This window comes from Onychostruthus taczanowskii, unplaced genomic scaffold, assembly GCF_017590055.1.
Source record: "Onychostruthus taczanowskii isolate IOZ18803 unplaced genomic scaffold, ASM1759005v1 scaffold2, whole genome shotgun sequence".
Taxonomy (NCBI): Eukaryota; Metazoa; Chordata; class Aves; order Passeriformes; family Passeridae; genus Onychostruthus; species Onychostruthus taczanowskii.
Window position 1 is genome coordinate 4,593,080 of NW_024499239.1, and position 21,008 is coordinate 4,614,087.

Genomic DNA, 21,008 nt, shown 5'->3' on the forward strand with positions numbered 1-21,008 from the left:
AGCAAAATATCAATTTTAGAATTTTTTGGGGAGGCATGAAAAGCAAAATTTTAAATATAACCCAAGAACTAAGAAGTGCTTTTGCTCTTGGAATATACCATCATCTTAAATTTTAATAATATGCATACAGCATCCTATAGAACCGCCATCTGTACCTTCTCATTTGTGTTAAAAAGACTGTCCCATTCTAAATAAACCTTATGGTACACATTTTCTTTCCCCAGTTTGTGAAACTCTAAATCCATAGGAGTAACCTATAAATACCCAACATCTATATGACCTATTCTTAGCAATAAAGTCTGGTCTAGACATTTGAGAGGACACGGTACTAAACTAAATTTTGCCCTAGAAGTCTCAAAGTCAAGTGATTCATTCACCCGGCAGTATGATGGGGTTTGGCTATTACAAAAACTCTGTTGAATTTTGGCTGCTATTTGAAAATGTGTTTTTAAAAATGGAAATATGTTTTAAATGCCCACAAAAGAACTAAAGTATTTTGATGGAAAAGTTGACCTCAGTAGGGAAGGAAGAATGAGACTCATAGATTTAATGAGCATCTCTGTTTTCTCCAAGTCCCATGTCATTAAAGGCATCTTTCTTTTTCTTCATTAAAGAAAAGTCATACCAGAATAGTCACCAAGCTCACTTATCACTGGATATCAGGATTATGTGAGTGATGACACCATTTCATCTCGCTGTGGTGATGCAAATGGAAGATGAGATCTTTGGCCAGAATAAACGCAGAACATGGCTGCTTTTGGAGCTGCGTAGCGGGAGCGTGAGGCACACAGCGTGTATTCAGCCAATAAATATTCAAAAAAATTTTGCAACCCTTTTTGTAATTACAGTATCTTGTTTCATGGTTCAGAGGTGGAGTTCCAGTAAAACAAGACATGACTGGAATTGTGAACCTGATATGCTTGTGTGGCTTCCATTAAACTCATAATGCAATGAAAACAATGCAAATCCTGACAAATTTACCCATTGTATTCTGGGTACTCTCTCTGAGACTCTTAGTAACTATTAACTTTGGTCTCACTTGGCACAAAGTTACACTCTATTGCTCTCCATAGGGCTAATATATGCACGAGCATCAGAGCAAAAGAGAGACTTTTCAGGTGCAATGTCTTAAATACAAACGTCAGTGCTTGCAAGGCGCTTAGTTACACATATATGTGTAGTAATGCCTTTCACTACATTTTTTTTTTTTATTATTCCTGGAGTGCCACAGGTGTACATGACAAAAAAAGAAAGCAAAAGCATTTGATCTTTACAGGAATACAATGATGTCAAACCAGTAAAGTCAAGAAAACACTACAGTAGGAGCTTCCACTCACAGAACAAGAAGCATTTGCATTCTAGAGTAGTATTTAAGACACTCCTACCCCAAGGCAGACATAAAAAGTTATCTGAATTTAACAGCCCCATAATTACATTGGTTGACAGGGGTAAACTTTTCTAAAGCTAGCGATTGTAAAAAACACATCTTTATTTGTGTTCAAACTGTAATATAAGTATGTTTTGAAACCCAAGGAAACACATGGCACTTAAAGGAAATTTCAGACCCCTGTGAGAAGTTGTCCTTACATATTGCCTGAGATGCCTGACATGAGCATGATGAAGAAGCAGAAGCAAGTGCCAGAGAAATAGGGGGAAAAAGCATGAAAGTATGAGCACAGATTAGGACTAAAACAACCACAGCTCTGAATAAAGCAGGGGTGGGTGAGTCTACAGTTAGGCACTTGTCACAATCTCATGGGAAACACAAACACAAGCAGGTCCCTGCAAGCACTTTACTGGGTTCTTCACACTGAGAAGGGAAAATCCTGTATCTTAAACATTTCATAATTACCAACTATTCACTTCTTAAAGGTAGCCCAGGCCAAGTATCAAATAGAAGTACATCCAAGAATCAGCCAAGACACAGAAAACTTACATGATTCCTTGCAAGTAGTGAGGACAGTTTAATGTTTTACTCAGAGGTATGTTGACTGTTTCCTGCTGTGATTTTTCATGTCTTTTCATTCGCCCTTAACTCGTGCTCCCATCAGCACGAGAACAATGCCCTGTCGTGTAATTCTTACTTGGTTTTCCATGCTCTGTTATGGTTACTAAGCATGGGGGTGGAGCTTTGTTTCACAGGGATTTTCAAGCAATTAACAGGGTTTGATTTTGTAACAGACAGATAAACCATGTTTAACATAAGTGGTAATAGTTCCTCCTGCTGGCATGCACTGCATACACACGTGGAGTTTTTTTGTTAAATATGCACACCACAAAGGCTTTGCTTTGGTGACTGTGGTGGACCTCAGGACCCTGGCAACCCTTCAGTGTTTTCTAAGAGGTTCTTCAGTCAAGCAGCCAGAGCCCTGTAAACCTTCCCTGAGTTTGTGAAATCTCAGTCCCTCATCTGCTTCTACTCTGACAACAGATAATTCCTCAGCCAAACATTCAACTCCATATTAGTCGCTTTATTTTTGGTATCCCTTGGGGTTTATTTCTTTGATGTGTAAAGTTTGTGTTGCTCCGGGAGTGGTAAGAATCTCTTTTGCTTTGTGTTTACTCTTCCAAATCACTAACATTTACTGGTTTCTCTATTACCTTCTCTCTATTTTTATAACTCTGAAAAACTTTCAGGTAAATCTTGGAAAGAAAAAGTGTTTGAAAAATATATTCAATTGTGATAACCAACTTTACATTTAAAGTTACAATTAAAAAGAAGCTTCAACTGATTTTTAAGAGGCACTTTCGCACAGAAAGATGCAAGAATCCAAACAGTCCTATCTCTAGGCAATCACTATCCTCAGGCACACACATGAGAAAATTATCATTCCAGTGCTTTCACTTTATGTTCAGCTTAAGATGGACCAGTTAAGAAGTTATTGGTTATGAAGTACTCACTCCACATGGGATTCTCTTGTGTATTGTATTTTTCAGAATAGCATGTAGCCAGTATCTATTGAAGAGTTTTCATGTATGTTTTCAAGAATACCTTTGAGATCCCAGGAGGTATTAGATACACTTTCAAGACTTGTTTTAGGACAACACTCTTGCCCAGCCTCCATGTGAAAAGCACATTTTGCAGCAGCAAAGTCTGATCATGTGGTTTGGCAGACAAGAGTGGGAGAATAGCCTGGTGAAAGGGACTTCAAGCAGCCAAGACTCATGGAAGCTGAAAGCTTTCTTTGGACTTAAGAAAATTAACTATGATTTATGTTTCTTATGAAACTGAGATGCCAAGGTCATGCAGAAGGAGGAAGTTTAATGATGATCTCACAGGCTATTCATTTCATGATAAGCACTGAAGTGTCATATCGCCATTTAAGATATTCCACTGAAAACTACTGTCTTGCTGTGAAAAAAAAAATAAAGCAAAACAAAATAGAAACAGAGACCTTTATAATTAAAATAAAATGCAGAATAAAACTCAGTTTTATATTTTTATTTAGAAAACTTATTCTTAAAGAAAGGCATTGCATTTCTTACTTCAGAGAAAGTAGAACAATTTTTTTAATATTCCTAGAACAACCCCTCCCACATCCAACTGACATTTTCAGAATAACTTTTTCTTGCAAAATTATTTTTGCTTGATGAAAGTGCCTTTCTTATTTAATTCTTGTTAATATTAGAATTTATTTATTTATTTACATGAGCATTGTAGTATTAAAATCAAAGTACATAAGCAATGCTTTTAATTCCAAAATGGTCAAAGTATAATTTGTTGTTTCTTTTTAAAAGAACAGTATTTCATTTCCAGAAAAAAAATACTTTCAATTAGTAGGACAGACCCCATATGTGGTATGCTGGGCTCCTCACTACAAGAAAGACAAGAAGTTACTGGAGAGGGTCCAGTGGAGGCCACAAGGATGATGAGAGGTTTGGAGCAGCTCTCTTAGGCAGAGACTGCAGGAGCTGGGCCTGTTTGGTCTGCAGAGGAGAAAACTGGGAGGGGGTCTCATGGGCACATATAATTATCACAAAGGCAGGTCTCAGAGGATGCTGCCAGATCCTTTTTGGTGGTGCCCAGAGACAGGATGAGGAGCAGTGGCCATAAACTATAACCACAAGAAGTCCCAATTCAGCTTGAGGAAGATCTTTCCATTGTGAGTGGCAGAGCACTGAACAGGCTGCCCAGGGAGGTCATGGAGTCTCCCTTTCTCTAGGCATTCCAAACCCACCTGGACACATTCCTGTGTCACCTGTTCCAGGTGGCCCTGCCTTGGCAGTGGGGGTTGGACCAGACGACCTCCAGAGGGCCCTTCCAACCTAAAGATTCCGTAATTCTGTTACCTTCATTAACACATACCCTTGCTGAAAAAGCGTTCTGAATTTCCGTCGGGAAATCCGAGAACGCGGAATTGGCGCGCTCGCTGTTGTCCTACGGGAGCAGCGCACCGGAGGCGGGCAGGGCCGGTGCGTCCCCGCGGGGCCGAGCGGCGGGCCGTGAGGTGACGGCGGCGGGGCCGGCCGCGCCGCTGTCCCTGCGCCCGGCAGGTGGCGCCGGAGCCCGGCAGCCCGGGCGGGCCGGTTCCGCCCAGAGCGGCTCAGCGCGGCAGGCGGGCACCCGTGGGCTGTGGGGTCAGCCCAGTCCAGCCCGTTCTGTTTCCTCCGGCGGCCTGCGAAAGGTAAGAGCGGCGGGGGCCGTGAGTGTCAGACTTCTCCTCTCCGCGCCAAGCGGCTCCGCGGGGCCGGATTTCTCCAGCGTCACGGCGGGGAAAGGCGAGGGTCGGGGCGCGGCTTTGGGCAGCCGGCCCGCGGGCCGGCGGCCGCTGTGGGGCCTGTGCTGCCGCAGCCCGGCCGCGCCGTGCCCGTCAGCACGCTGAGGTGCTTGAGCGTGGCCAGAGAAGGGCAGTGGAGCTGCTGAAGGGTCTGGGGTATAAGTCCTGCTAGGAGCGGCTGAGGGCGCTGGGGTGTTTAGCCTGGAGAAAATGATGCTCGGGGAGACCTTATTGCCCTCTACAAATACCCGGAAGGAGGTTGTAGCCAGGGGAGGATTGGTCTCTTCTTCCAGACGACAAATGGCAGGACAAAGGGACATAGCCTCAAGCCGTGCCAGACGAGGTTCAGCTTGAACATTAGGAAGAATTTCTTCACGATAAGTATGATTATACAACGGAACGGATGTGACGCTTAGTGCCACGTTGACAAGGCGATGTTTGGTCATAGTTTGGACTCGATGATCTTAGAGGCCTTTTCCAGCCTAGTCGGTTCTGTGACTCTAGGACAGAAACGCTCTGTGCTGGCCGGGTGCGCGCTGCCCTGGCTGGGGGCGCTGAGCAGGCGTGGCGCATTCCCCAGCGCCGTGCTCTCGGCTTGTTGGTAGGGACCTTTCCATTGACTACCCACTGCAGCTACTCTGTAGACTCACCTTTCTTTTAAACTCAGGCTCTTATTTCAAAAAGCCAGTTCAGATAGGTGTGAAACGTCGTGTTGAGGCTTGTCATCTTCCTCTTCCTTGAAGTGCCTCCCTGAAATCTTTGATGGGTGGTGCCTGCCCTGGGCATCACACCCCACTGCGTGGACCGGTTGATACATGCAATTTTGGCTCTCCCTCTCTTCCCCCAAGTAGCCCTAGAAATTATGGGGTCATTATTCCTATTCAGAAGGAGGCTTTTTATTGAAAACACGGTGTATGAAGTTGACAACTCTCATATTTGAAAAACTTAGCTATCTTCTTGCATACTGCTTCTTTGTCATCCCATTAGAGGTATTCAAACTGTGAGATTTTTTCAGGAGCCTAAAATTAGCATTTTCTTCTGTAAACGAATAAATTATCCAGAACATTTCTTGTAAAAGATGAATAAGTTTTTTGACTATTTGATATTTGCAAACCACATTGGTTTAATCTTGTATTACACAGGCATTTCATTTAAAGAGAATAATATAATTGGAGAATTCTTCCCAGAATATACACCTAATTGTTGCACTAAGAATTGTGTGTAAGGTTGAGAAAACAGCAATGAGTATTGCAGAAAATGACAAGAAATTATATTTCTCCAGTAAGCTAATGGAAGAGTTATTTTTTGGGATAACAGTTGTCTTTCCAAGACACGGGGCCTTGAAATATTGGAACACTTTACATTCCTCAGACAGGAGACAGCTTGTCTGCTAGGTATGAATATTAATAATTCAGTTACATAATATTTTGATGACATCAACTCTGTCTCTTTGTTTCGTTCTTGCCAGTATAGCTCTCAGCTTTCATCCCATGTGGGAGCTGTACCACGAGGCTGCTTAAAGGGCTAAATATTTTTGGGGTTCTTCAATATGTTGAAGCAGTAGCATAGCTGAATAACTTCTAATTCAGGAGAAACGTGTACTTAGGACAATATAGGAGGCCCATGGCAAACTTCAAATAGTTATAATCTTTATTTATACCCACTCTTTTTCCTTCATTTTATTTTATTTATTTTCCTCCTGTGACTCAGCTGTTTTATTATAATGAAAAAGACAAGCACTTTAAATCTGTTGCAGCATTCAGAAACTGTTTCCAGTGATTATTTTATGCAGCCGTCTGTACAAGTAAGCTTTCTGAGTAGATAAGAATAAGAAAGCAGATAAGAAAAGAAAATTTGATTAATTTTTGATGACACAAGCCACTTTAAAGTTTTATGCATCTTTCTTATATTTTATGTCATTTTTTTGCATTAAGTGACAAGACACTGATGAAAATTAAATTGTTCTCAGATTGAGGAAGACGGTGTAGAGCTGTGAGCTTTCCTCATAGAATATGGGTTTTCAAACTTACAGTTTTTCAAAGACACAGTGATCATTGTAATTTTTGTGAGTGTCTAAGAATGAAGTGCAGATTGGTGTGAATTCAATGCTTTATTTAAGTTTTTTTACCAAGGGGATGGGAGGTTGTGTTGCTTCTATTGCTTAAAAAAATTGCTGTCTGAATATCTAGTGTATATGAAGCAATTGTTGCTTGAACTTCATAGCTGTGTAACTGACCCCAAAATAAGTGCAGGAAGTGGTTTATACAGTAATATTATAAATGCAAAAAAAACCATTTAGGTCAGTAAATTGTTGCATATCTTTTCTATTTAACTCTGCCCTTTGCAGTCACTTTAGCCTTGCTCAGTGCCACCATCCTCAGCAGGTACTTTGAGAAAAGGAGACTTCAGAAAAGGACCCTCTATGTTAATAAGGTGCCAGACCATACAGCAAAGTGCTAGGTAAAAATCACAATTTAGATTGTTTGAAGTACTCTAGAAATAAATGAGTTTCCTTATTGCTTTTCCCTAGCAGCATGGCTCTCAAGCATGGAAGATTGCAACTCTAAAACTCTTTGGAACCTATTTATGCTTTTGTGTTATTTTTTAAAGGATGTTTGTAACTGAATTGGGGTTTTGGAGATACAGATGTGGTTTGTGATAGTGATTGCTTGGTGGGTCCCGTGGAATCCAGGTTTCAGATGATGGCAGTGAGGATAGAAGTAGTGCAGTAATTCTGGACAGCATGCTAAAGAGGCTGTTCTTGGACCTGCAATACATTAAAAAATTAGAAAGGTTTGCAATTACCTGCTCATATTTATTTTCATTTCTTTATGATTGAACATACTATACTAGGTCATGATTCAGCATTTAACTGTAGTTACTGACTTAGCTGTTTAAGTTACACCCAACTTTTTTTATTTTGCTGATAAGTGATAAGCTGTGCTATAAATTGTGTATCAAGTGACTGGATGCTATTTGCTGTAAAAAATGCACTCCTTTGAACCTGGTCATTTTTCTTTCTAGATGAACATTGGACTTGCGAATATCAGTATGATATCTTGACTTTTTACCTTTGTACCCAGCAGAAGGAGAAGTAGCCAAGCATAAAACGCGTAGCTTCTGCTGAACAAGAGCAGTAGCAGACTACAAGGAAAGAGACAATGTCTTCTGAAACAGGTCAACAGGGAAGTCAGACACCTCCAATAAAACAACCTGGATGGGTAAGCTGGGTTTCCTCCCTTATATTTCAATGCTATTGCTAATGAATAACAGATTTTGCCTCAGTTGCTCTTGTTGAAGAGGGAAGTAGGTGTCTGTTAGCTTAAGCGTATAGATGAAGAGAGGGAAGGATGGTGTGTTATTTTTCCTGGTTCACTGTGCTCAGAGGGCTAGGAGTTGTGAATCTTAAGGCTCTGATTTATGCCCTCAGTTATGAGCTGGCCTGGCTGTGGTGTCTGAGTACAAGTCCAGTACAGCCTGTCCCCATCAAGCTCTGCATGCTCATGTTCAGAAGGGGACAAGGGAACAATACAGCACAAGAATCGGGTCTACAGTTCTACAGAAGATGAACATTCTCCTCTGATGGAGACATCGAGGAATTTAAATGTGATATTACTTTTTGCTAACCAGTCACTACCAGAGGGCAGCAAAACTGGGCTGTTCTGCAAGGAAGAGGCACAAGTGACAGCAGGGTGGCAGGGGCTGGGTACAGGGAGCACAGCATCACTGTACCCAAAAAGAGGAGGAGAGCAGATCCAATGATGTTAACCAGGGTCAGCTTACAGTCAGTTCAGTGATTGCCAGGCAAGTCTGATGCTAAGCTGAGTGATCAGGTTAGCAAGGCAGGGTAGGGATCTCCATGGTATAGCTACAGCACAGACAAGGCAAGGGCCTGAGCTTATATACAGCTCCTGAACTGAAGGGCAGAGGCCCTGGGCAAAGTTTATTGCTGCTTTTTCTGAGCTTTTCTGTTTTCAGCAGTCTAACTCGGTGTTACACAATTGTGCCATGGTAGAGCTGACTCTGAGCCCAAGCAACTAAACAGCTGGCAGGGTGTGTATGAAGGCAGAAAGGTTGCAAAGCCTGTTGGTGCACTTGGGGCTCTGACATGCATTTCCTTATCTTTCAGTCAGCCTGTTTGTGTTTTACTGTATTTGTTATGACCTTGCTCTGAAACCAGTTTGAAGCGGTTCTCTATGATCTGGAGTGGAGCCAATTCTGCATTGTCTGCCCAGCACCACCATTAACTTTTGTAGGAGCAGTGCTTGAAAAAAGGCTGAGATATCAACTACCTATAATGTGAAATGTGTGGCTATGGCCAATAAATGCATTTCCTCATTATGGCTATAAAATCATGCATAAAGAAGTCAAGCATGAAAGGAGATAGAATCCTGTAACAGATGAATGTGCTCTTCTTTCCATTTTCCAAGGCATTGCTTCTTCTATGATGGTTTTTCTTTCAAGAATGCATATGTTTGAAGATGATGTGTTTTCACAGAAAAATGTTAAAATTTCAATTAATTTTAATTTAATGACGGCTCCTTTGCCTTGGCTTTTCTTGCTGAGCACAATGTCACGGTATGGAATTGGAGTATTCTTTGGATCAGCTGGGGTCAGCTGTCCCAGCTATGTCCCTTACCAAACTCTTCTACATCCCCAGCCAATTTGCCATTGGGGCAGCCTGAGAAACAAAAAAGGTCTTGACTCTGTGTAAGGTCTACTCAGCAGTAATTAAATATCCCTGTATTGTAAAGACTGGTTTGGTCATAAATCCAAAACCTAGCACCATACTGATTACTGTGGAGAAAATAAACTCATCCAGTAGAAACCAGTACACCCATTTATCTCAGATGTCTGGTAACAGCACTGCAAATGCTAACACTGAGTCTTTTGTTAAAGAAAGAAAAATAATCCTCATATGTTTACATGTCAATACCTTGGACAGTAGAATGCAAGGGAGAATACTGTCACTTTTTCCTCACAATCACAATGGGTGAAAAAAGAGCTACCTTCGGGAAGTCTGTTGGCAGCCTGATTTGTACTAGGGTGAAGCCAGTATGGTTGAGTTCAGTTAATGCCATGGATATATTTAAATTGCTCAGAGAGAAAGTTCTACTAGTGAGGAGTCTGGCAGAAATTATTTTGACTCTCTTCTAATACTTGCAAAATCTGCTCTTATTGAACTTCAATTGTTCAGAGCAGAACTTGATTTTTGAAAACTGCCACTCTGCCTTTATTTCCTGTCATTTCTTTCTGGGAGACATAATGTAGCTCATGAGAATGAAATGGCTAACAGATATAAAACAATATGCTTCTAGGGTAAGCAGCAGCTCAGCAATTTTAGGAAAGTAAAGATCAACAAGATGGGTTGTTTAAACTTAAAACCTATGTAGTTCTTTCTGTTTCTGTATTGTGGTATCAAGATTTCATCATACTGCTAGCAACAGAATAAGGAGTTTTGCTTGGAGGTTTTTGTAGTTTTTTTTTTTATAATTTATCTTCTTTAATTAATTAAATTTTTTTCTTTTTTCTTCCTGTGAGATTAAATTTGGTAAACTAATCCAGGTTTATGCTTTCAGCCAATGTTATTTTGTCCCATGTCCCAAATTCAAGACAGAGAGATTGCAAGGATCATTAAAGAATGCAAACAGGAAAGTTTTTGGTACAGAGGTGAGTGATCCAAAGTAATTCTTGCCACACTTACCACATAGAATGACTTCTTGATGTATGTATGCAAAACTGTCTAAAAAATGTTTTTTTGTTGGAACACTGTTGTGGGTTAAGTGTTGTATTCTTCAAGGTTTAATTGAATTATTTTCATCATTGTTGTAGGTAAAGGTGGTTGGATTGAGGTCTTGCTTAGTAGGAACTTCAGCAGTTGTAGAGTTGGTTACAACCACCTAAGGAATGTTTTACTTTGTTACATACTTATCCTTGCCTTTGAATGGAAGGCAGGCATGGCTATGTGTCTTTGATTTGTGAAAATCCAAGTGTGTTAGGACAGCTAAAAAGATCAGTGCTTGGTGTTTTAGTACCTTTACTTCCACCCTCTCAGTTTGTATCTAAATTACATATTTCCTGAATGGAGAAGATTGAAAAGGGTTTCAGCATTTTATTGGAGCTGCTGTCATTATAAGTATTGCAGTAGTTAGACGAGATATTCAGATTGTGGAATCTGTTATTTAATAAATATATATATGTATTGCATTAGCTCCAGATGTTACAGCATGGCTGATGTCTGGCACTGTGTGAGAACATCTTGGCTTTGAAGAGAATGTAATCTGAATGAGCAGATGTAACAGGTGATTAAGACAGTAGGAAAAGTTAATGTTTAGAAATAATGTTTTTACATTAGAAACAGAAAACATTTAATGTATAAGAGAGTATTTACCAAATACATAGCAAATTTTGGCTGATACCAGCTACTTTCCTTTTCATTTTCACAGCTCTTCCTTTATCTCTTGGGAGCATGCTTGTCACCCAGGGGCTAATCTCAAAAGGTAAAGATAAAAAAATACATCATTAAAATGCTGTTTTTCAAGATCAATATTCTTCTCACTCATTACCATCATTGCTATGGTGATTTGCTTATTATGTGTGCATTGCTACAGTCGTTCTTTCACAAGAGCATGAACTGAAAAGAGAATTTGCAAATCCAAAGACTGGTGGTTGGATTTTGTCATCATGATCATGTGCAGTTGAGTAGAGTCTTCACTGGGGCAGCTCGCAGGGCAGAGCTGTACAGCCTGAGCAGGGTGTTAGAATCGGGTACTGGAGCTCTGACTGTTCTGTTTGAAAAGGCTGGCAATGTTTTGACAGTGACCATGTGTCAATGGTCCTACAGCTTTGGTGCAAAGGGACAAGGAGTGCTGCCAGAGTGGGGAGACAGAGAGCTTTCTGTAGAGATGGCTCACGATCTGCAGGCTAACACAAAGGAAAATTGTATTCTGTTTATGTGGTGGATGTGCCTGGTTCTGTGCATGGCACCTTCAGTTTCCCTGCTGGGGGCCTGGACTATGTGTAAGGTAGAGGTTGGTGTTTTGGGGAGAGAGTGAGGGGCATCCACCCTGAAGTCTGCTAAGCTGTATCACAAGAGGCTGATGTGGGTTCCCTACTCCATCCTTGACCTATGAGCTTGTAGGGAGACAGGCAGGGAGGGAGTAAGAGTGTGTCAGAGAAGGATTACACATTGGAAAAAGGGTGAGCAGTGACAGGAAGGCCTCTGGGGCTGTCTCTGCAGCTAACGTGCCAGCCTCTGGCACCAGGTATTCTCTCAGTTTCTGTTCATTGTACTTGGATGTTTCTGATCAGCTGTGAAATAACAAATGCTCTTAGTAAATAATCATTACTGTGTGTCACCAGTTGGAGGGGGGTGATTAGAAACAAACAACACTTTTGTTCCTCCTTCCCCCGAGAGACCCAATATAAAATTGCATAGATCACAGTGGGCAAAGGCCCTTGTGCTTAGCATAGGCTGAATACTTCTCTGTCTAAATTCTTTCTTCTGATGGCTGCACACAATACCCTGCCTCTAGAAGATGCTGGAGCTTCTAAGCCTCATTATTACTGTCTGAATGCATGTAACAGTGCAACCAGTGTTTACTTGCCTTCCCTTTGCCACGGTAATCGTGCTATGTGGAGCCCTCCTCCACAGCATGGCATTCCTCTGCCAGACACAGTTCTCAGAGGAATAGTGGTTTTACCTCCTGAGATTAACTTGGGGAATGTGGATTTTGGTGGAAAAGCTAAAGATAATTTTTTGCTTTTCTTATTTAGCACACTGTGTTCTCCTCTTAACGGCCAAAATGTGTGATCCTTCCTCCCCAGAGGGGAAGTCTAGATATCAGTTTTAATTGATAGCCACAGAAAGCTACCAAAGAGCAGTTTCATCCTACTTATCACAGCACAAGGAGCTGGACCCTGTGTGAGAGATTTAATTTTGCTATTTTATATGCAGGGTTGGTTTGTGCTGAAACATAAACCACCATCACTTCCTCTGCAGTGCTGCGGGTGTCACCAGTGGCAGACATGTTGCTTTCATGTTGGTTTACGCTCTCAGCTCCTGCCTGAACTGAATCCTGCAAAGTCCAGATTCTCTTACTCCTATGGCTCTAAGACTAACCCAAAACACATGCACTAAGAACTAGTAGAATAGAAAGTGCCCTGATGTACTGAAATCTGAGTTAGTGGACTTCATACCATCCTCACTTTAAGAAATGCAAAATCTGTAGGAAAATTAGTGCTGGTTTTCAGTACTGGTGAGTGAATAAGCTTTCTGACTATTTCCTTTTATTTTAGGCATTTTCTCAGCAAGCCCAAGATTTGGTCCATACCCCAAGATGGCACGTAAGTTGTACCCAATTCTAAAAGGAAATAAAAGGTTCTTTACAGATAATATGCCTGCCAAGATGCAACTCTCTGAATTTCTTTCCAAAATCTTCTTTTTTTTGTAATTGATATGTCACCCCAGCAGATTAGGAAATCAGGTTTTTTTATGTGTTTAAAAATAAATGTATGAAACTAGATTCTTCTAATGTAAATATTTTCAGTAGCAGATTATATTTATGTAATGCAGTCTATCAAATTGGTATAAACTTTAGTCTCCACTTTGTTTTATCAGTTATGTCAGCTCATTGATCAGCTGTGCTTGGCAGATTGCACAACTTATGGTATCAAGAAGTCATGACACTATAATATATAATATATAACATTTTCATGTGTTTGATTGATCTCAATTGTCTAATTCAGAACCATGGATTGATAAAGAAAACAAATAGAAGCACAGAAACTGTACTGTACAGTAAAGTGGCTCATAAATGACAAGAAATTAAATAAATTCCCTTTCCAGCAGAAATTCAGCAGGAAATCAAGGACATTGAAGTAGTCTTTTATTCTGACTCTAGTGAGTGAAAGCCACAGTGCAACAGCATGGCAAGCTGATGTTCCAGCTTCTTAGAAGGCCAGAGAAGTTGGTGTTAAAAGTGTGATCGTTAGAAGTAAATCATGGTGTGCAATCAAAGGCTCTTAAGAACTGTTAGTGCTGACATTTTGAATTAATTTTATTTGTGTAATCTGGTCCTTTAAATATTATCTCCTTTTCCTGTACACAGGTATATTATATCCTTTTTCTGTATCAATTATTTTGGACCAGTTGTTCTCTCTCATGATAGGTAACTGGTTTTCAGTAGTTATTGAATTCACCCCTGTAAACCCTGTATAACTTCACATGTGTGACATGTCACATTTGTGACATGTTCTGAGAAGATGTGGTACAGAATTTGTTATATGATTAAAGTGGAGCCAATAGCCCACTCCTGATTTAAGCTCTTGTATTAACAAGGTATTTTTATCTGTCTCTGTAGTTGCTGGTATCTTGGGTTTTGCCATTGGAAGGATGTCATACATGGGAAAATGCAAAAAAAAGTTTCAGAAAATTGGTATTGCACCATTTTGTCCACAACAAAAAAGGTCTGTGCAAATGTAAATTATTAAGCCTAGATCAAAATAGTCTAAAACACACTTAAAATTATATGCAGCAAAACTATGAATTTAAGTTCTGTGATTAGATCCTGAGGTACTAGTCATTGCCTTGGACTATATATTGCATTCTTCAGAAAATGCAAATTAAAATCATTGTAATACCTGTTACTAGGATATCTATTATTGAAATGAAACTATTGTACTTTTAGGTGTGATGTCACCTAAAAGTCACTCACTCTCTTTTCATCTAGTGCTATACTGCTAAGATTGTCGATGTTATCACTTCCATCCTTTGTGTCTTCCTTTGGGACATACCAGGCCAAATATGCTACAGATTTTTTTATAATGTTCTCATATTTTAACAACAATGTCAATCTCAGGCCGTATTCCAACCTCCCTCTCCTCTGTGGCTTTGCCCAACCTCCTGCTGTCGTGCCAAGCCATGAAGAGCACAAGCTGAGGGCGTGCTTTTTCCGCCTTGCACCTCTAACCATAGAATGTTGATTTCTGTCACCTGGTGCCTCCAACTTCACATAAAGTACTCCTTCACATAAATCAGACTCTGATTTCCTTCCCAGCTCCTCCTTCAGCTGCCTGTTATACTCTCCATTGTCAATATGGCTTCTGGTATAAACCTTGCACTCACAGAACACATTTCCACAAATCCTATGCAAAAAATCATTCTCCTTTGTCTTTCCACATCTTTCCCCCAGACCAGCATGAGCTTTTATGCCTATAAAAGTACCTGACTGATAATGGGAAGCTTCTTCATTGTTCATCTATTTCTCTACTTCTATTCATCCCCCACATAACAAAGTATATACTTGGTATTACACGAAATGTTACACACCTTATTCCTAGCTCGGTTTGCTCCTAGGTACAATGGCAAGGACTGTCCTTTGCTGCTTAGAAAATCCTGTTATATTTTGGCAATTGCTAGAAGGAGTACTTAATACTAATTAATGGGCATTTATTCCCCGAGACATTTAGATGTCATATTTTGCAGTTTATATCCCATATTACAAAAATTGGGGAATCTAGTCAAGAGATTACTTCTTCAAGAACTTTTGCCACCATGCTCTATGATTGTATGAGAATAAATCCAGCAAAATTCTTCAGTGTTTTATTTGATTTCAATATTGTAGGAAGTGTCATCATACTTGCAAAGAATGTAAGGCAAAATTGGGATCGAATGAGAGAGAAGGTTCAAGTCCTTCAACAGCTTAGTGCCAGGTAGGCAACCTTGTAATTTTTTTAAAAAATCTCTTTTTTTTTCCATGGTGAATGGTATTCTTCTTCTGAACAATATAGTGCAAATAACAGATTTAACAATCAAAATCCAAGCATTACTCAAGGAAATATTCTGTGTTTGTAATTCCTGATTAATTTTGTTTCTTAATTTTTACCTTGCATACCTTTCATACTAATTTTAAATCCCCCATCGTTGTGGAATTTTTTTCTTTAGCTGTAGCTGAGTATTGATGATTGACCTAAGTGGAATTAATTTGGATTGACTGCTTGTATTAAAACAAATACAACTCCTTTCAACTTCCAGCTTGTTTTACTTAAGAATCAAATAATTATGGATTTTGTTGATATTTAGAAATGCATTGAAATATTGAGAACTAAAAGCAGACACAGGTGGGTGTGGGTTTTTTCCATTCAGTACTACAGTTTGGCTAGAGCCTTAGTGGGGTAGCGTAATAGTGGTGCAAGAGCAGTCTGCTGTGGTGGGGCAGGGGACATGGCTCCTGTGGTGTTCTCACCCCAGAAAGGGGGAAGTTCCCTCTGTGGAAAAGGAGGGTTTATGGGGTAGAAAGTAGGCAAGTGTTTAAAAGGACTTGCACTCTATGAAAAACAGGCCAGCAGCTGGGTTTTTTAAGAATGCTTTCACACTGTCTGCTTGTGGTGAGCTGGCCTACATTTCTCACAGGCAGGAGAATGTGTGAAAGTGTTTCCAAGTAGCTCAGCTGCCTGCAAGAGAGGAGAGCAGAGGGCCTGTTTGAAACCCTGCCATGGGAGTTTACACAGCTAAGAACAGAAGTCTGACACAGAAATTGTTGGATTGAGTCTAGCATATATAATGTACAAATTCATTCAAGAATATTGGTAATGGTGCCTTTTTGAATCCAAAGTGCATGCCCACAGACAGTCTATAAGGAGGAATATCCTATCAGAACCTGTTTACTTGCCCAGATGAGAGACTTTGATGAACTTTGCTGTGCAACAGTGCATTGTGGCAGTGGGGATTGAAGAGAGTTTTCAGAGTCCTTAAAGAGGGCAGTAGAATAAAGTCCGGATTTTAATCAGCTTTGCCACTGCAAAGGTTCAGCATTTTATATCAAGTGCTGCAAGTGCTCAGCCACTAGCAGAAATGCACTTTGGCTTAGGCTCACCTAATAGGGTTGTGCCAAAAGAAGCAGTGTTTCTCTTGTGCCAGCTATAGAGATCACAAAGTGAGCTGGCGCTCCAGGCCACCTCACTGCTCTACTTTGGTATGAGGACAGGGGTAAAAAATCCCCCAAAACTTTCTGAAGGGTTTCTTGCTAGTGCTAGCGTGAAGGAGGAAGTGAGCCAGACTTAGATAACTCTGAATAAATAACACTCTAAATCCATTAGCACCTATGAGCTTAATTAACTTCTTGCAATGCTGCTGATTAACTGCTTTTGAAGATTTTGTTTTAAAGAAATGTTTACGTAGGCTCACTTATTTCAAATAAGGACCCCAAAGCATATTTAATTGAGAATGGTCATTTACTAGCAATTACCTGTGTAGAGGAATCAAATATTTATTATGGCATTTACATCTGCTGTTTGTCAGAGCTGCAGCTTGCTGAACCTTCAAATCCAAGCACATCTTATTTTTCAGCCTTCCTCTGTGAGCTGACAATATTTTTTCTGGTATGCAAGTACCAATTAGCTTTTAAATAAATTCAAAATTGTCTCAAACACAAAGGAGCCTTGCAGCTTTTAGAGGGGAAGAACACAGGATGCCACAGGCCCCTCTCCTTGTTTTTTTCCTGTAATGGGTTCTGAAATTTCTGCTGTGGAACCTGTTCCCTGCTCCAGCTCACATGTTCATCAAAGACCTTGATTGCTGCGCATTTTACCAGCAGCTTAGATCTTCTTGTTTGATTCTTATAAGGTCTTGAAAGCTTGGTCAAAAAATTAGTTTGAAAACAAATGTAAGTGTATTTATTTCAAGTTTTAATTGCTGTAATGAAAAAGCCATTATATTTGGGCCAGTGTGGTATTTTGAATTTGCCACAAATCAATTCTAATGGACAGGTTTTAGAAACTTAGGAAAAGAAGTACTGTAAGCATTATGATGTTTTCTGTGTTGTTAAACCTCTTCTATGTTTCAATAAAAATTCTTAATTTAGCATGCTGTGCTCTGAAAATGTGCAAAGCCCCTGCTGAGCTCATCTTGCTACTGTCCATGCAAAGCATATGGTGCAAGCTCTGGGAGTACCTAGGAAGACCACTCAGATAAAATTGTATTCATGTTTAGGAGTCCAAAGGCAATGTCTTTTTTCCTGAAGGGCTCTGGAATGTTCTCAGAGAAATCACCAAGAAGCTCCATGTTTCACGTGGAAAGCAAGGTGGCACTCACGTAAATAACAGGTCATTTCATTCTGTTTACAGATGTGGTGAACACAATTAAAACCTTATGGACCATCTTCTTTCAAGGCACTTTCCTGTGGACTAGAAATAATAATTTTGTGATTCAATCTCTTAAGAATCGGTATAAATTGACTCATTTGAAATAGTTGCATATTGTTACGTAGCTCTGTACTAAATACCAGTTTTTTGAAATACACGTTTTGAAATACACTCCTCTATTTTCAGCACATATTGGTTTATTTTCCTCTCTTCAATGCAATTTAGCTCTTAGTACTGAAAAATTACATTTGTCTATTGTATTTAGATGCTGGCAATGCTTTGTGTAACAGACAGAGTGGTTTATGTTGGAATGTTTGTCTGTGTCAAACGGAAAGGGTGTGAGGATGTTTAAACGGTTTGCACAGTGAAGCAGCTATCCAGTCTGAGCTGACCCCTTGGTTGTGGAGTCCTTTAAGAGTACCCAATTCAGGGTATTGTCAGACTGCAGTTACTGTGCTGAACCAACTTCCCATAAGCCAATTTTACACAAAGGGCTGCTTTGCCAGGGATACCAAAATCATGAACAAGAACACAATATTTTGGAACAGCTTATGGTTGCATAAAATCTGAGGCCACCAGATGCTGAGAAAACCCCAAACCTAGATAGCACAGGCTCTCTACAAACAGCAGGACACAGTCTTCCATGAAACATCTCAGCAAATCAAAAGCAGGCACTTCCCCTAAACACAGTGATGGCTTTCATATGGAAATATATGCAGCTCCTGAAAAGTTTGGCCTTCACTGTCAGTCGATGAAGACTGTCTTCTGTGAGTTTTTTCTGTTTGCTTTTATACTATGCCTGTGGTTAGTGGCCCTCTTTTGAACTAGCTTCTATGGGCATCTTTACCTCAACACAAAGAAATTCTGCAAGCAAAATATATAGTGTGGAAAAGTAGAATATAACTATTAATTGATTAGTAAACACAAAAGACATTCTGGATTTGACAAAATCATTAGACTGAATACTCAACTCCCTGATAAAGCACTTGGATAGCCTTTCCTAGCCAAGCAGCCACCAGGCAGAAGGAGAAGGGTTTGACTGGCCTCCCTGTTCTTTACTATAAGATTTTATATTTTTCTACTTGGTGTTTAGCCTTTTGAATTCTTGAGCAACTAAGAACCCCTGTCTCAACAGGGGCTTCAATTTTATACTCGTTACTTTTCTACAGAATTTTTCCACAGCACTTGCAATGGGAGTCAGGGATACACAGCAGTGCTGCTGTGTACAGGCAGGTGAGCCTTGGAGAGCCTTCCACAGGGCCTCCAGGGAAGAGGGGCTTACACAACCACAGAGAAGGCAACCTCCTTTGTGAAAATCATGTAATAGTCATGGGTGTGCTGTGATAGCCACCAAAACTTGCACGGTGACATGTCTGAGCTACTTCCCCTGTGTCTGTCCTCTGCTGCCAAGATAACAGCCAGCAGCTGCAGCAGGCTGAGTCGTGCCTGGGTTATCTGAGGGAAGCCATTACATCCAGGTGACACCAAGGAGAGCGGTGCGTGTGACAGAGGACCTTGCATGTCAGACTCTCAGAGGTTGTTCTTGTGGTCAGTGTTACCTCTTGGGATTACAGCTTAGCTACTGAACTTTTCTTTAAATGTAATTTTGATGGTTTTTTACTTTTGATTATTTTTCTGTAATAAATATACTGATGTATAAAATTTCTTGTTTCCTTTTTTTCTAACTTTGTTTCCATACTTTGCAAAAGGCTGAATAGCTATGTGTGTTCATCTCAGTTCATGAGTTACTATGATACATGTATGAAAAAAGACAATTTGTGAATAAGATGTATTAACACTAAATTTATGCATATCAAAGGAAAAATGAGCACAGCTAATGGGCAAACTGTTCTTTCAAAGGTCATTAAAAGCAGCTGTTTTGTAGTAATTATGTGCAGTTTAATGAGCTAATCTTCTTTGGCCATTGCTATTGTGCATTCCATACAAGCAGGTTAAAGAATTTATTTTTAATTGAAGCAGAAGTTAAATACTTTGAATTTAGGAGTGACCTATCAAAAAAATTGGGAAAGATTTGAGGTAATCAGTTTCTTCTTTAATAAGAGGGGACGAGGTCTCCAGGAGGAAAAACATTTGACCTTGCAAAGGTAAACTAAACTTTTCTTAGTGTTTTCTTACACTGATAATAGGCAGGACTTTCCCCTTTGGCAGAAGATGTTACAAAAAGGCAAAAAAAATCCAATGAATTTACACAGCTTCCTGTGAGTCATTTGTATCTGGAAAATTGAACTTGTTTTCTTCACTTAGAGGCAAGGGAGCTGAACTGTGTGCTTAGGCACATCACAGCTTAGGTGCAGTCCACGTACTTGTTAAAATCAGGAAACCAAATACCTCCTTCAGCTGTGATACATGCAGAGTGGATAGCTGTATACAAGCCTCTGTGCATTTTATAAAATTATGGCTAGAAAAAGGGTGGGAGAGGAAAGCTACAGTGACATTAACCTCCAACAACTGCAGTAGACTGCTTATCTTTGTGGATTTTTATATTAACTGTTGGCTTTATATTAACTATTGGCATTTTACAAATATGGTATTCACTCCAAATTTTAAAAAAAGGTGTTTTAGGAGAGAAAGCAATTGTAGATTGAAAACAGCACATTCCTGTTTGAATCCTTAGTAGGTGGACTCTAGGCAAGTCACCTGGTCTGTAATTCTAAATCTGGGAATGAAAAGGACATGAAAGCTCACTATCCAGATTTTCATAAATCCCTACCAAAAACAAGATTTGGGGCTTATTTTATTGCATTTTTAGAGAAGAATGAGAGAATAGGGCATGCTATGCAACAACAGGTAAGAGGAGGGGAGAGCTCTGGAGTGAACTGGTAAGAAAGCAGGTTCTGGGGCAGGATTTACAAGAGGAGCATGCTGGACCAGGCCCTGTGGGAAATACAAAGTGGCAGCAACACTAACTTGGGAGCAGCAGCCCCTTCCTCTTGTCCATTTCTACCAGTGGAAGAGCTGCTGGTAATTTGTTCCACTCACCCAAATTGTTTTTGGCATCACACACAAAAAATCAATTTGAGAAGACAAAAAAAAAGCAATCCAACTTCTGACATCAGTATTGCAGTAGTTCCAGTTTCAAGTTCACATCCTTGAAATACTTGTACATTGTATGAGTATGGAGGGTTA

At 40.1% G+C, this 21,008-nt stretch overlaps 1 protein-coding gene across 4 annotated transcripts; it reads left to right on the top strand.

Annotated features, from left to right (window-relative positions):
• Window positions 1-4,481: 4,481 nt before the first annotated feature.
• OCIAD2 (OCIA domain containing 2) lies at window positions 4,482-19,523 on the top strand. 4 transcript variants are annotated; one of them, XM_041402910.1, is made up of 8 exons: window positions 4,482-4,625; window positions 7,805-7,939; window positions 10,298-10,388; window positions 11,165-11,218; window positions 13,017-13,064; window positions 14,081-14,186; window positions 15,344-15,431; window positions 17,844-19,523. In XM_041402910.1, the coding sequence occupies exons 2-7, from the start codon at window positions 7,880-7,882 to the stop codon at window positions 15,423-15,425; spliced, it is 441 nt and encodes a 146-aa protein (XP_041258844.1). In that variant the 5' UTR covers window positions 4,482-4,625; window positions 7,805-7,879; the 3' UTR covers window positions 15,426-15,431; window positions 17,844-19,523. The 4 variants fall into 4 exon arrangements, with proteins under 4 accessions (XP_041258844.1, XP_041258847.1, XP_041258845.1 ...); XM_041402911.1 differs by having other exon boundaries at window positions 4,484-4,625; window positions 7,802-7,939; XM_041402912.1 differs by having other exon boundaries at window positions 4,500-4,625; window positions 7,743-7,939.
• The last annotated feature ends 1,485 nt before the right edge of the window (window positions 19,524-21,008 follow it).

Bases quoted from the DNA above. Each gene is read 5' to 3' on its own strand.
- OCIAD2 (XM_041402910.1), top strand. From the start codon at position 7,880: ATGTCTTCTGAAACAGGTCAACAGGGAAGTCAGACACCTCCAATAAAA. The intron at 13,065-14,080 runs GTAAGTTGTACC...CTGTCTCTGTAG, and splicing joins TCCATACCCCAAGATGGCAC to TTGCTGGTATCTTGGGTTTT. The intron at 14,187-15,343 runs GTCTGTGCAAAT...TCAATATTGTAG, and splicing joins TTTTGTCCACAACAAAAAAG to GAAGTGTCATCATACTTGCA.